This window comes from Saccopteryx bilineata, chromosome 6, assembly GCF_036850765.1.
Source record: "Saccopteryx bilineata isolate mSacBil1 chromosome 6, mSacBil1_pri_phased_curated, whole genome shotgun sequence".
NCBI classification, from domain to species: Eukaryota; Metazoa; Chordata; class Mammalia; order Chiroptera; family Emballonuridae; genus Saccopteryx; species Saccopteryx bilineata.
The window spans coordinates 18,572,567-18,587,977 of record NC_089495.1 but is presented as its reverse complement, the minus strand read 5'-3'; the positions used below and the strand labels follow the sequence as shown (position 1 = coordinate 18,587,977).

The window sequence follows — 15,411 nt, the reverse complement described above, 5'->3', positions numbered from 1 at the left end:
CTATTTGACTTCTTAGTATATCTATGGTAATGTTCTGCTTTTGAAACTAGTCTGCAAGATGGTGAAGAATATTACTTTAGATGCTGGTAATAGATCTTCTTGGAGAAAATGATAACTAGTGGGTAAAATTCTCCTGGTAGATCTGAAGGAGGAAAGTCAGACTCCTTAGTCATGGACATAGTGAAAAGAAATAGAGTAAAGACCTTTGATGCTCAAGCAATCTCCAAGCATTGGGTGCTAAGTTAGAGCCTCAGAGGATAGACAAGGGGCTGAGGGAAGGGAGGGAGCTGAGAAGCAAAGGGGAAGTAAAATCAATCAGTGAGATTGTCCCAGTGGTGAGGACATCAACAACAGGACATGCACTATTTGGTCCTGAGTTGCTCCTTGTTACTGGGAATTTTATCTGATTCTCTGAATCCTCAGGGTTTGTGTTTGTGATATTTTGGGCATCATGGAAACCAGGTTACACCGTCAGGTATGACTGTCACTCCAGTCAAGTTGCTGGTGAGGGTACAGAACTCAATTTGTTTAATGTAAAATAAGTTTATAAGATTTCCCTTTTCCAGACCATAAGAACACACATAAAGCAATTCTCTATCTTCCTACTTTATAATTCAGTATAGATCAGGCATTAAAAAACTTCTAATTAATACAAAAACATTTATATTCCTTCAAAATGATGAACTCAAATTAACATTCTACTGTGGATTATCACGACACAAAGGCATATTTATAAGACTTTGGGGTGGGGAGCTAGAATTTCAACAGCCAGGAGTTAAAGTAGACACATAGAACTCTGCCCATTGTCCTTGTTACTAAAGCTTATAATACAACTCCCCTCAGCATCATCTTTCAATGTTGAGAAGACCTTCTTTCTAAATAAGTTCTTACATAATACCAACATCTCTTCAATTGCTTTCACATTATTTTATCAATTTTTAGCAACAAGATCGTGAGTACTTTTATTTTTCCCTTATACACAGATGAGAACATTGATGATCATCGATTGTGGTTTATGGAGTTGAAACTTACAAGTGGTGGAACCGGCATCAAACCCACATCTGACCCTGACACCTAGGACAGGAGTTACTGCTGAGTGCAGGAGCAGACCAGCCACCATGGCCCGTGCCCAACATTCCTTTGCTAACACTTTCCACATAGCACTGTGCCTCTTATACGCTGAGATGCACCTTGCTTAAATTAAGCCTTTTAAGAAACTATGGAAATTAAAGCAAAGTCTCTACTGACTACGCTTGCACCTGGCGGTATCATAACATGAATTATATAATAAAACAAGGTAATTATGCCAAAATGATTAATCAAAACTACTAAGAAACTTATAATATTATCATATATTAAAATTCATCCTGCACATATGTATAATTCCATACTCCAATTATACTAAGCCTGACTCATTCCTTGAGTATAAAATAGAAACATTTTCTCTGCCTCTCACCTTTTCTTCCCAGATTGCAATAATAATAATAACAATAAGGCTAACTTAAATGTCATTAGACTGTGCAGCTTAAACAGATAGTCATATCAGAAATCTAATTTTATCCCAATAGTGATGATAGGTGAGTCCTAAGGTTAGAAATTTGGCTTTAGTACCAGTAACTTTCCAGTTGTACAGAATAGGAGATTATGTAAGGGTTAGAAAATAGATAACCTGCCTGCTATTCTCTCTTAATGGCTCCTTGGACTTTACTTTGAAACGCAGTAAAAGGCTTATCTTTGCAGGAATGGGGGGGGGGGAGCTTAAATAGGGAGGGATCTGAAGAGTAGAAATGTTTAACTCAGAATAGCTGTTTGTAAAAGCCTAGCCACAGGATTTACTGTGAAAATTTATATATTAATTAGAAACTTAGTTCACAAATCTTAAATCTTTTACTTTGTATCCTAAGAAAACAGGGAGTCTTTTCTGCAGACAATTCCCAAGGGCAGATGGTCTCAGAGGGGCCAGGTTCCAACTATTTTGAAGATTTACCAAGGATACCAGATAGGACCATGCTAATTGGGCCTCTGTCAACATCAGAAGAACTTGTGGGGGAGACATTTCTGCCCACTGAACCCCCATCTCCTGCACATTGTTATGTGACTAACTGCACAGACTTTGCCCCTGAACCCTATAAAAATCACCCAGCACCAGGAGAGTGTTAGGCGGTTCTTCAGGACAGGAGTCCCCTGCCTTCTCAGTTCGCTGGCAACACGAATAAAAGACACTCTTCTATCACTCAGAGCCATCTCTGTGACTCACTGGCAGTGACGGGCAACTCGATTCCCAGCTGGTTCTGGTGACAGTGACATTGTGAAGTAAGAGCATCAAGTGGACCTATCTAATTTCAAAGATAACAAATGTTAAGCACAGAAAGTGCCCTTGGTTTGCTTAATGTCGTTAGGGGCATCATGACGCTTCAATGCAGATCTTGTGACCTGCTCTAAAGTGCTGTGGAGCGCAAGAGGGGTGTCCCTTTCGGCTAAAAACAGGTCCATCCATGCTCCAGCTGAAGGGACGCCTGGTCTCAGGTGTCACCAGTCCCTCAAGCCCGCAGATAACCAGCTTTTCTCCCAGCCACCATCATCATTGGCTATCCCTTCCCTTTCTGCGGTTTCATGGTGGGGCCCAGGTGCCCGAGTGCAATTAAAAACTCCTGGATGGAAGCTTTTGTTCTTCTAGCAAGTGATTGGAGTGTTTTCAGCATAGCGTTCTACTTGGCTTGTTCAAGTTTTACCTTCCCGTGGTACTGCTTATCAAAATCTCCCCGCCAAACCACACTGCTTTCCATGCGATCATAACCGCTTCCCAGAAGGGCCCAGGCGTCCTTTTTCCATTCTGTTCCGGACTTCTCGGCGACCTTGCACAGCCTGACAGGGATGAATGCGCTCTCAGGCGCTGCCTGACGGGCTTGAGGAGCAAGTGGTTTGGGTGAGGGCCCCAGCTGACAGTCTCCGGGACCAGCCAGTGCCAGTCTAACAGCTTTTAAATTAAACCCCAGGCCCTTCTGGGACTGAGAGAGGAAAGGAAAAACAGTGGAGAGAGGAGAGAATTGCTGTAAAGAGAGAAAACTCCACAGCAAAGGGACCGAAGCTTTGTAAGGCAGAGGGAAGTGGATTCACGGGGGGCCGTTTCTGCCAAAGCTTCTTGATCTGAGATTTCAGGCGTGGCTCCATTTTGGGGCCGTCTGTGGAAGTATCTGGTTTCTTTTCCTGAACGCCGAGGGAGGCTAGAGCTGGCTGTCTACACTGGACAAGCCAAGTACCCCAGGCAGCCTTGGAAATGTTCCCCTAATTGTTTTTACGTTGTTTTGTTTTTTTACTTGACATGGTCATTTCTGCACTAAATTAGACCAAGCTGATTCACACAGCATTTCTCCAAGCCTAAAGAGCTGGGTAAAGGAACAGTTCTGGATTTACCATTGGCTTTCTATTTTAATTTATAGAGCACAACCCCCTATTTAATACTAATAAAGCTATAGTGTGTGTGTGTGGGGGGGTGTCTAAAAGTCACATCAAAATGAAAAGAACACAGTATTGAAAACAAAAGCAACTTCAACATAATTCAATTTCTTTACTTGAATTATCACCGTCCAGTGTGGAGGCAGGCTAGTAAATATTACAGATCCTAGAAGGTGCATGACTTCTCTCTGGTACTTCATGTTCTCTGGTCCTCACAATCACACATGAGTTAGATAACACCCATATAATCGCCGCTGTTTTGTATGCTAGGTTTGAGCATTCGCGGTAAAATGACTTCCCTAAAGAACACGCAGCAAGCAAGAGGCAGAGCCAGGACAGAAATATGGCTCTTCCCTGCCTGCCTGGCACCCTGACCACACCCTGTGGCTTTGTGACAATTATTAGCCTTTTTTGTGAAATGCTGCTGCTCTCTGTTCATGGACGAGCACTTGGAAAATAATAAGCAGTTGTTGAAGTTTCTTTTATCTCTAAAAGAAAAGCCTAATTCACAGTCAGAGAATGTTATGCATATGTGCTTCCTCTTAACCTGATAGAACTTTTCCCAATGTTAATGATTAGAAGATATTATTGTAATTCTATTTTAAAATGAAAAATAGAACAAATGGTGTTTCAGCATAAGAAATGTGTGGACAATTGTCTGTGTAAGCATAAATCACTTTGACAGGTGGTGAGCTTCTTTGATGATAATTTGAGCACACAGCCACTGGTAGAAAGTATTTACACCATAAATTTGTTCTCTTAAATTTCTTGGTTCCTTTGCTACCTGCCATATGAAACGAGACTGTTTTTAAGTAGGAAATCAACTTCAGGATTTGAATTATTGAGAAATAATCATCTAACACCACTACAGTCTCAAGAGCCATTTTCCCCCCAGTTAATTTGTGACGTCGTTTCTTCAGCATTAGATGTTTAAAACTATCGCGAATCGACCTTCCTTTTAATTCAAAACTTGCAACGTATGAAGTGATGATGAGCACATTTGCTGTTCCTTGAATCTCCTTTCTTACATCCTTTTTTCCTTCTTTCTTTTTTTTTCTACTTCCTTCCCTGCCTCCTTTTGTTTGTTTGTTTGTTTTTACTGTGACCTCTCTCAGGTTATTGCTTTTACCCCTCTAATGGTTCTGGCAGCTGACTTGGATATGTAACAAATTGCTTCTCTCAAAGGAAGCAGGCCTGGGCTTCGCTAATAAGCCCTCACTCAGCAGTAGGTGAATAAATTTTCACTGTATTCTATCATTGAACTCTTAGAAGAGGACTATTTTATGAATATAACAAAAGACAATAGAAGAACAATTTATGTCATTAATTTTATCAGTCTTTTTAGGGAAATGTTGTAGCACAAAGCATCAAAGATTTTTTTGAAAAAAAAAATTGAAATGTTTTATTGGTTTAATTGAACTTAGCCCTAGAGAGGTTCTTAATGGATGATTAACAAATGTATTTCAGTCTCTTTTCCTCTGTAACCTAAATTACTCTGGCTAGGTATACAATTCTAAAGTTTTTCATTTAGGAAATCCCAAAGAGCTTTAAGGGTCACATTTAATTCTAGAGTTATTAACAATAGTATTGTAATTTACCTATTTAAAAATCACTTGTGTATTTGATATTTTTGTAGAAAAACTGACAGCATAAGAGTTTGATACTTAAACTCTTTTAAAACCTGGGCCCACGTGTTTCAATGTCAGCATAGCATTGCCTTCAGAAAGCACAGTTTGGCCTTGGCAGGTTGCTCAGCGGTAGAGCATCAGCCTGGTGGATGGAAGTCCCTGGTTAGATTCTCAGTCAGAGCCCACAGAAGAAGCTGCTTCTTTACCTCTTCTCTTTTTCTCTCTCTTTCCTCTCTTCTTCTCTCTCTCTCCCTTTTCCTTCTGTAGCCCTGGCTCAAACAGTTTGAGCAAGTTGGATTGGGGTACTGAGGATGGCTGCATGGCCTCTACCTCAGGATCTAAAATAGCTTGGTTGTTAAGCAACGGAGCTGCTGCAGCCCCAAATGGACAGAGGATCGCCCCCTAGTGGGCTTTCTGGGTGGATCCTGATAGGGTGCATGCGGGAGTCTGTCTCTCTGCCTCCCCGCTTCTCACTTAAGAAAAAACAACAACAAAAAAAGAAAGTACAGTTCCACATCCAAAATAATATTAAATGATTTTATTTATTTATAAACTGGAAGATGGTTAATACCAAGCTCACCACAATTATTAAACACCTTATATTCTCTTGTCCACCTTCCTGCCTAAGGCTGCTGTCTTCAAGTCCAAAGCAACTCTTCCTTTTTTTCCTTCAAGCTGTTTGATCTTATGCAATTACACATTTTGGTGGCTGATTAAGCAGCCTAAGAGAAGTTTGTTGTTTTTGTGCCTGGCGCTGGGTCGTCTGAGGTTGGCAGGGTGGCAGCTTAGAAAGGAAGATAGACATGAAATTGGAGAGAGAAAGGACAAAATGGAACCCACGAGGACGAGCTGGAACCTGATTAACTTCTCACTGCCTCCAACTTGGATGGTTCAAGCAGCCTCAGGAGAAGGTGATGAGTCCATCATGGAGCTCAATACACACCTACCCCAGGAGTGCGAGAAACTGACGGGGGCTTCAGAGGGAACTTCCGGAGCTACAGGAACTGCTGTCCTGCAAACCGGGTCAGCCAGCAGAGCAGGGGCAACCTGGGGGTATAAAAGTAACCATGGCTGCTGCTAAACATTCAGTTTCCCATTCCCATGCAAAATGCCTTCTGTGGCCCATGATAAACCAGAGCCATGTAGGAGAGGGGATTCTGGAAAACATAGGTCTAGCATAGCCATGCTAATGTAATGTCAATCCAGCACAGGAAGGGGAGTCAGGGACCGACTTTATGAAAGACTTCAAAGGACAGTGGACACTTCCTTCTGCACTCATGACATTTCCATGCTGCTAGTTTAAAGGGAGTCAGTAGATGAGTTTACATTTTAACACAGTGTGTTAGAACTGTAATAGGCTAATATTCAACTTAATTTACATGTAAAACAATCTGAGCTCCATGCTGAAACCGAGATTTTTGATCCACCAATTATTTAGACACATATAGCGAGGGGGAGCCTGTGCCTTTTCTCCTGAGTCCTGATGTCAACTAAGTTTCTGAAGCAGTAAATAAACAAACAAATAAACAAAACACTGTTACTACAGGACCATATAGATTACAGGGCTCCCCAAACTTTTTACACAGGGGGCCAATTCACTGTCCCTCAGACCATTGGAGGTCCGGACTATGTAAAAACTATGAACAAAGCTGTGACGTGCATCCCACGTCACTGGAAGTAGTACTTTACGTGAGCGACACTGCGCTTTGCGGAGCCACCACACAGTACTCCAGGAGCACAGAATGCGGATGCATCCTGTCCTCCTCTCACTGACCACCAATGAAAGAGGTGCCCCTTCCGGAAGTGCGGCGGGGGCCAGATAAATGGCCTCAGGAGGCCATAGCCATGTTATTATTGCTAATAACCATGTTATTAACAGTGTTATTATTCACCATATTAGTATATGAGCATGTAAGATCTTCTGATAAAGGTCATGGTCAAAAGGCTTTATATGGCCCAAACTTATCATTTCCATTGTTTTTTGTTTTTTTGTTTGTTTGTTTCTTGTGACAGAGACAGAGAGAAACAGAGAGAGGGACAGATAGAGACAGACAGACCAGAAGGGAGAGAGATGACAAGCATCAATTCTTCGTTGCAACACCGTAGTTTCTCATTGATTGCTTTCTAATATGTGCCTTGACCCAGGGGCTATAGCAGACCTAGTGACCCCTTGCTCAAGCCAGCAACCTTGGGCTCAAGCTGGTGAGCCTTGCTCAAACTAGATTAGCCTGCATTCAAGCTAGTGACCTCAGGGTTTCCAACCTGGGTCCTCCATATCCCAGTCCGATACTCTATCCACTGTGCCACCACCTGGTCAGGCATAGTTTCCATTGTTATCTAACAACCATGTTATTGTTCATCAGAGATCTTGATGGCTGGATAAAGTTCTTTCTTTAAAAATATGGATGGATTAGAGATTTTGCAAACTTAGTACCAAAGAAATTTTCTCAACTTTCTGATTATTCAGACAGTATTTAAGTTAATATCAACTAAATAGATTAAAAAAAAAGACAAAACTGAGAAAAATTATAATCTTATGATGAAGATACAAATTGGAGCCATGGATTTAACTTTGTTTCCATTAACACTGACATTTATAATCTAGAAGCCTTACACTTCAATATATTTAGTTCAAAATATATCATCATAAAATTCTATTTGCCAACCTAGATATAAAAATGGTTCAAAAACAGACATAAAGAAAGTATAAAGGTCTTCAATATGTTTACCTAGTGATTTTTAAATATTCCTTATCTTTGGGCAATATTTTTAATGTTTTAAATATTCATTAAACTGTTTTTAATGGAGAAAAGCAATAAAAATCGTTTTGCAATGATTTCATGCATGTTAATGAAACATGATACATCATAAAGCACAAGTGACTCCAGCATCTTCCTCATGTGTACAGACTCGGACACCCCATTGTCGAATTTTACACTCTTCAATAGATGATTCTCTTCCAAAACAAAATACTTCATTCAGCCATATTGGACCAGTACCTACAAAAATTAGATAAAATTGCATTAATAAGTATAATTAAGTGTTGGTGTTTGAGTGAACCAAAGCCATTTATTTACTCACTAATTTAACAAAATTTGCTGATCATTATCTCTATACAAGTTCTGTATTAGGATTCAAAAATTAATCCTCTGCCTCAGAAAACATTATATTATGTCAATATGTAAAATACTAAATTCCGAAGTGGAAGAGCTATAACAAAAGTACACCGTTCTACAAAATTATAGAGTAAAGAATGATTGATTGGTTTTCTTCATATATTTAACAAATTATTTTTATTTTTAATATTCTCTAAATTATTTAAGTGCTTCATATATTATATTTCTGCTTTCTTTTAGGATTAAGATATTTTAGGAACAGAATCTTGGAAAACTTCTAAATCAATGATTTATTGGGTTTTGTTAAACACACAATACTGCAAACTTCCTAATGAATTTTCAAGAACATTTCATGCCATCAAGAAACTGATGATTTAGCAGGTAAATTTCAACCAACACCTTTGCAAAACTGGTGGAGAGTAAATAAATATGTTAGTATTGTAAACATAATAAATAAATCATTTTTCCATTTGAATCAATCTAATGTTAAAAGGTTCTCTTTCAGTCACAAGAGCTATATAAAGCATACTTAGAAATACTAAATTCAACTTAGCAACAGATCTTTGTGTAGCTATAAAACAAAGTTAAATAAAAACTTGTTTTTCAAAGGGCATATGTGATAGCACATATAAAAACATTGCTCTTAACTGGTTTTTTAAATAGTGTATGAGCTCAATAAGTTAACAATATATACATAATTAATAATGTGTATGCACTGTATAGTACTGTGTGCATATAATCTAAGAGTAAATTAGCAGATATTGGGAATTTTGTGATCACAATGTGGATAAAATTTGACCCTACCTTAAAAAATAGATAGAAGTTTCCATGTATAAAAAAGAAGTCATTCCATTTCGCGAGGGTAGCATGAAAATGCTGGGTGTTAAAGTAGCTAGTAGTCTCCTGACATCTAAACACAGAGCATATTAATGAGGGAGAGGGAAGGTTGGATAGACATTTAGGACCATGCATAAATTTTTTTTTTGAATTTTATACTGTGAGTCACAAAAAGAAATGACATCATCAGAACTATATTTTAGAATTGTCTGGCAGAAATGTGGAAGTTAAATTAAAGAAGAATCTGTCATTTAATAAAAGGTCAATTTCAACATTTTCTGTGACGACTCGTGTTTTTAATTACCTTGCAAATTAGACAGAAAATTTTGATTTCCACATATGATATAAATGAGTAAAATCACTTAATTTTTGAATAATGTGTGCCTTCATTAGAAAGATTCAAATATCAGATGAAGTTATATTTTGGTTTACATTATCAAGGTAACTAAGACATTGTATTTTTCATTTAATGTAATAGGATTCAAACAATATTTCTATCTAAAAAGCAAAGGTTATACTGGACTAACCTTTTGCAAGAGTAGTACCAGTAACCTGAAGAGCACAAGTGGGCTTGAAATGTTCATCAGTACCGAGCAGTTTTTAATTGAAACTTTAAGGCAGATAAATGGCTTTCATTCTATACTCAAATTACATAACTAACTTTTTTATCCCTTAGCAGCCTCTAGGATAAGTGTTGTTAAAAATAATTTTTTGTTTCTTTAAATTGTGAATTTACATCTATGCCACTAAACAATTTACATTAAAAAAAATAAAAGATTAGGGGCCCTGGCTGGTTGGCTCCGTGGTAGAGCCCAGCGTGTGGATGTCCCGGGTTTGATTCCCAGTCAGGGCACACAGGAGAAGCGTCTAGCTGCTTCTCCACTCCTCCCCCTTCTCCCCTTCCCTTTCCCTCTCACTTCTCTCTTTCTCTTTGTCTCTTCTTCTCCCCTCCTGCAGCCAAGGCTCAATTAGAGTGAGTTGGCCGGGTCGCTGAGGATAGCTCCACAGCCTCTGCCTCAGGATCTAAAATGGCTCCAGTTACAATGCTGTAAGGGCCTCAGATGGGGAGAGCATCACCCCCTAGTGGGCCTGCTGGGTGGATCTCAGTTGGGGCTCATGTGGGAGTCTGTGTCTGCCTCTCCTCCTCTCACAAAAAAAAAAAAAAAAAAAAAAAGGATTAGGAATAATATATGATCTCAAAATTAGAACTCTTTCCAGAAATTTATTTTGGTTCCCAAATAGCTCTTACTAGGTATATCATGGTCCCTTTTGTGTTTGTGAGTGTTTGTGTTAGTATGTTTATTTTTTGTATTTTCCTGAGGTGAGAAACAGAGGCAGAGAGACAGATTTCCACATGTGCCCAACCGAGTTCCACCCAGCATGCCCACCAAGGGCTGATGCTCTGCCCATCTGGGCCACTGCTCTGTTGCAACAGGAGCCATTCTAGCACCTGAGGCGGAGGCCATGGAGCCGTCCTCAGTGCCCAGGTCAACTTTGCTCCAGTGGAGCCTTGGCTGCAGGAGGGGAAGAGAGAGATAGAGAGAAAGGAGAGGGGGAAGGGTAGAGAAGCAGATGGGCACTTCTCCTGTGTTCCCTGACTGGGAATTGAATTTGGGACATCCACACACCAGGCCAACGCTCTACCACTAAGCCAACCAGCCAGGACTGATTTATTTTTTTAAATGCTTTATATAAAGTCTATACCAACTTTTTTTGGAAGTCCCAAAGGGACCTACTAAAAAATATAGGCAAATAATTACCATTGCACAAATAGTAAAACTATGCCCATGTTAACATTGAAGGGAGTCAAAAGACTGGGGCATTTTTTTAAATTTATATATTAAATTTAATGCAGTGACATTGATAAATCAGGGTACATATGTTGAAAGAAAACATCTCTAGATTATTTTGACATTTGATTGTGCTGTATACCTCTCCCTCAAAGTTAAATTGTCTTCTGTCACCTTCTATCTGGTTTTCTTGTGCCCCTCCCCTCCCCCAACCCCTCATTCCTTCTTTGCCCCCTCCCCCCTCCCCCCACCCCCCACCCCTGTTGCCATCACATTCTTGTTCATGTCTCTGAGTCTCATTTTTATGTCCCTTCTATGTATGGATTCATATAGTTTTTAGTTTTTTTATGATTTACTTATTTCACTCCGTATAATGTTATCAAGGTCCATCCATGTTATTGTAAATGATCCGATGTCATCATTTCTTATGGCTGAGTAGTACTCCATAGTATATATGTACCAAAGCTTTTTAATCCACTCGTCCTCTGACGGACATTGGGCTGTTTCCAGATCTTTGGTACTGTGAACAATGCTGCCACAAACATGGGGGTGCATTTCTCCTTTTGGAGCCGTTCTATGGTGTCCTTGGGGTATATTCCTAAAAGTGGGATAGCTGGGTCAAAAGGCAGTTCGATTTTCAGTTTTTTGAGGAATCTCCATACTGTTTTCCACAGTGGCTGCACCAGTCTGCATTCCCACCAGCAGTGCAGGAGGGTTCCCTTTTCTCCACATCCTCGCCAGCACTTATTCTGTGTTGTTTTGTTGATGAGCACCATTCTGGCTGCTGTGAGGTGATATCTCATTGTGGTTTTAATTTGCATTTCTCTAATGATTAGTGATGCTGAGCATTTTTTCATATGCCTATTGGCCATCTGTATGTCCTCTTTGGAGAAGTGTCTATTCATCTCTTTTGCCCATTTTTGGATTGGATTGTTTGTCTTCCTGGTGTTGAGATTTACAAGTTCTTTATAAATTTTGGTTATTAACCCCTTATCAGATGTATTGTCATATATGTTCTCCCATTGTGTAGTTTGTCTTTTTATTCTGTTCTTGTTGTCTTTAGCTGTGCAAAAGCTTTTTAGTTTGATATAGACTGGGCATTTATACATTGCTTTTATCACATTTATGGACATTTATACATTGTAGAAATAAATATGAGTAAAATTTTTTTGTGAAAGCTGTGTCTCTGTCATTATTGGGAGTGTGAGAAAGGTAGGGTACCATGGCTTCTGTGCCCAAGGAACCATGACACCTGCACCCACTCCACACTTTGTAGATCTAGTCATTGGATTTGGATCTCAGCAGGGCAGAATTTTCACATTCCAGGAAGAGAATGAGGAGTGAGATCTCCCAATTGCTGCAACACTAGCAGGGCCAAGTCTGCAGGGGCAGCACAAGATAGATATTATATAGTCAATGTGCTGACATGAGGGCACAAGGTTTTAGAAACCACTATAGAAGAACTCATGAATGTCAGAGTATCATTCCATAGTAATCATAAAGAACACTTAAGCCCACTCTTTGAAGAATTTACAATGTGGCCAGAAACATTCCAGGTGCTTTTGATCTATTATCTCACTGCATCCTCAAATAACCTTAAAAAGATAAGTGCTTTCATAGTGCCGTGTTTTACTGTGGGAGGGAAGTAAAAGTCAGAAACAAGAAGGAACTTTGCTCAAGGTCACGTAGCTAATGCACGATGCAGCGTTACCCCTGCGTCCACCGAGAACCAGGGTCTGTAATCAATGATTTACTGCGATGCTCTGCGTTACTGGAGTCAGGCGTTCAACAGATGTTTTGAAGGCCTACACGAGTGAGCTAAATCGAAAGCCATTCTCTCTTGGACTGACCTCCTAGGGAGGGCTTCTGTTTTAGGCAGATGGAGCAACCAAGGTCACATGTGTAATTAGTTGCAGAGCTGACTCTTGCATTAAGAACTCCTAGCTCTTATTCCACGGCGATGAGAAATATGTTGCACCATCCAGTAACTCGGATCTTTTCCAACGAGGAAAAGATTCAGACACAGCAAACATGTTTTCAGATACAGTGAACATACTAAGTCCTTTCACACATGACTTTTAAAATTGACTCTCCTAACAATCTTGTAAAATAATGGCAATTATCTCCATTTCACAGGGAAATAAACTGAGATGCAGAAAGAATGAATGGCTGGCTTTCTCACACAGAACAGAGCCAAGCAATAAAACACAATGACCTTTAAACCTTGGTGATATTTATCGACTACACAGAAGCCCAAATACGGTTATAAAAATGATTTTCAAAGATCTCTCCTCTTATTTTTATATTAATATATTCAGGACTATTGAGCCAAAGGGAACATTTTATTTAATATCATTCCAAATTGTTTTCTTCACTAACAATTAATGCTAAGGTAGCATAAAATAAATAAAGTTTGATCTTCATGCAGACCTCAAAGGAAAAAAAATTATTATTTCTTTAGGTAATAACTGTTACTCAAGTATTTTGTTGTTGCTACTGTCGTTGTTATTTTTGCCTCTAAACTATCCTTTCCATTTAGTGGAAACCGATGCAAAATTGATGTGTCTGTTTTTATTCTTTAATCCTATCTATCTATCTCTCTATCTTTTTATCTATCTATCTATCTATCTACCTACCAACCTACCTACTTATCTACCTACTTACCTACCAATTATCTACAGACCTTCAATTGTAGGGCTTAAAATTGTCCCTTAAAATTGTAGGGCTGTGGGGGGACAAATTGACTGGTTGTTTCCAGAAGCAGACAATGATTAAGTGTTGTCCACGGCCCTGGACTTTGTGAGCTTAGTGTATGATCCTTGAGAGTATGCCTGACAGATGATATCATTTCCCTTCCATCTCTCTCTCTCTCTCTCTTACGTGTAGATACTATTGTTCTTTGAGGGATTAAAGTTTTTTAAACCGAATCTTCAGTAACCCATCACCTTTTATGAAAAAAGGGGGGGAATCAGGTTTTATACATTAGCCAGATATATAGCAGAAAGGAGGTGTGGGATTAGCTGCTGGACAGATACGTGAGGGGTAGAAATCACAAATGATTAAAAATCTGCATGAATTTAATTAAGTCTAATTGTGGTTGAGTGACATGAGTTTTTATCACTTTTAAGACTTCTGATACAGAAGTACTGTATCAACAACCTCTCAAGAAAAACATATTTTTCTTTTTTTTCTTTTCTCTAATCAACGTTGAAGATGGAATGGGAATCAGAACAAAGAATGGTTCAACAGACTACAGTTCTGGATTCCAGTTTTGTGCTTCTGAAAAAATGATTTTCCCTAGTGTGTTACATGTGCAAAATAAAGGTGTATGGCTAAAGTCCCTCTAAAATGTCATTTACCTTTAAAATTCTATTAGGATTTCAAAAAAGCAAGCCCTTCAGACATGAAGTTCTTAAGGATAAAGAAAGCCCCTTACCCAAAACACCATAGTAACTGCGTAAATTTGGGCAAGTTTTGTGACAACTGACAGCTTACATACTTTCTCTGTGAAAAACTGGGACCATGACATCTGTTTCTCACAGGCACCATGTGCACTAAATGAGATTGTGTAATAAGCACTTGTTCTATGATATTATTCCGATTTTATATTGTCTTTATTACCATATGTAACAAAATAGATATGTTAAGAATTCCGAAGGCTCTATATCGGGTTCCATAAACTCGAACCTGTAAACATCTTTTAAAATTTTCATCGTGTGTGGTGTAGTATGTAAGAATTTAAATCTGACCCATTGAGATATTTTATTTACCTTTGAAATTATTTTTCCTCACATTTACTAAAGCATAGTTCAGAGGTATAGTTATATTTTTTTTTATCTCCTTCAGTTTATTCTTGTACATTCTAAATGGAATATTTTAAATTCCACTTAGAAAACTGATTATGGAATGTAAACGGAGTAATGAATAAAAGATGACATTTATGTTTAGATTTTTTTTTATTGTTTCTGCTCTCAAGTTTGGGGCCTCAGCAGAAAGTTCTGCAACCTGAGGAGAAGTAAGTGGTAGCTGCCTCTGGTCCAGCCCCTACGTCCTGCATTCGCACAGGGGCTCAGACAGGCCGGGAAGAAATTTTGGGAGTACCACCGTCCAAGTCTGCTGCAGGGAGACCCTTGGGACGAGAGACTGAGGAGCCTGCACAGGGAGAGAAGAGACTCACTCCCACTTCCCAGCGCCATGCGATGGCAAACAAAATGCCTCTGCGTGCTTCCTTAATTTAACCTTTTTGTCTACTCAAGAAAAAGAAAAAGAACATTCCACTGTAGCAAAAGGCGCATCCGAACAAAGGAACCTATTTAAGGAGCATGCTTTAAGCTTTATTCCTATGAATCATTTTTCTCGCAGCTGCAAAACTAATTGTTCTTAAAGCTAACAAGGATTATCTCGGGTAAGCCAGGTTGGCTGTTTTAAAACCAGAAGGAAAAAGAAGAGAGAAGAAAAACTGCATCCACAAAATTATATTCTGTCTTTAATGGGGGAATTACACAAAGAGGATAAATTCAAATGTTTTTTTTCCTTCTTGTTTCAATTTTTTGGAATAATGTATACATAGTATTAATCTGATTC

The 15,411-nt window shown here is 39.1% G+C and overlaps 1 protein-coding gene across 1 annotated transcript in view; it reads right to left on the bottom strand.

The window, feature by feature from the left end:
- Positions 1-5,665: 5,665 nt before the first annotated feature.
- The window catches only part of MSR1 (macrophage scavenger receptor 1), an 80,000-nt gene continuing 70,254 nt past the window's right edge, over positions 5,666-15,411 (bottom strand). The window contains exon 10 of the mRNA XM_066236661.1: positions 5,666-8,083. Coding sequence (XP_066092758.1) covers positions 7,950-8,083 — 134 coding nt within the window. The 3' untranslated portion in view covers positions 5,666-7,949. The remainder of the gene's footprint in view (positions 8,084-15,411) is intronic.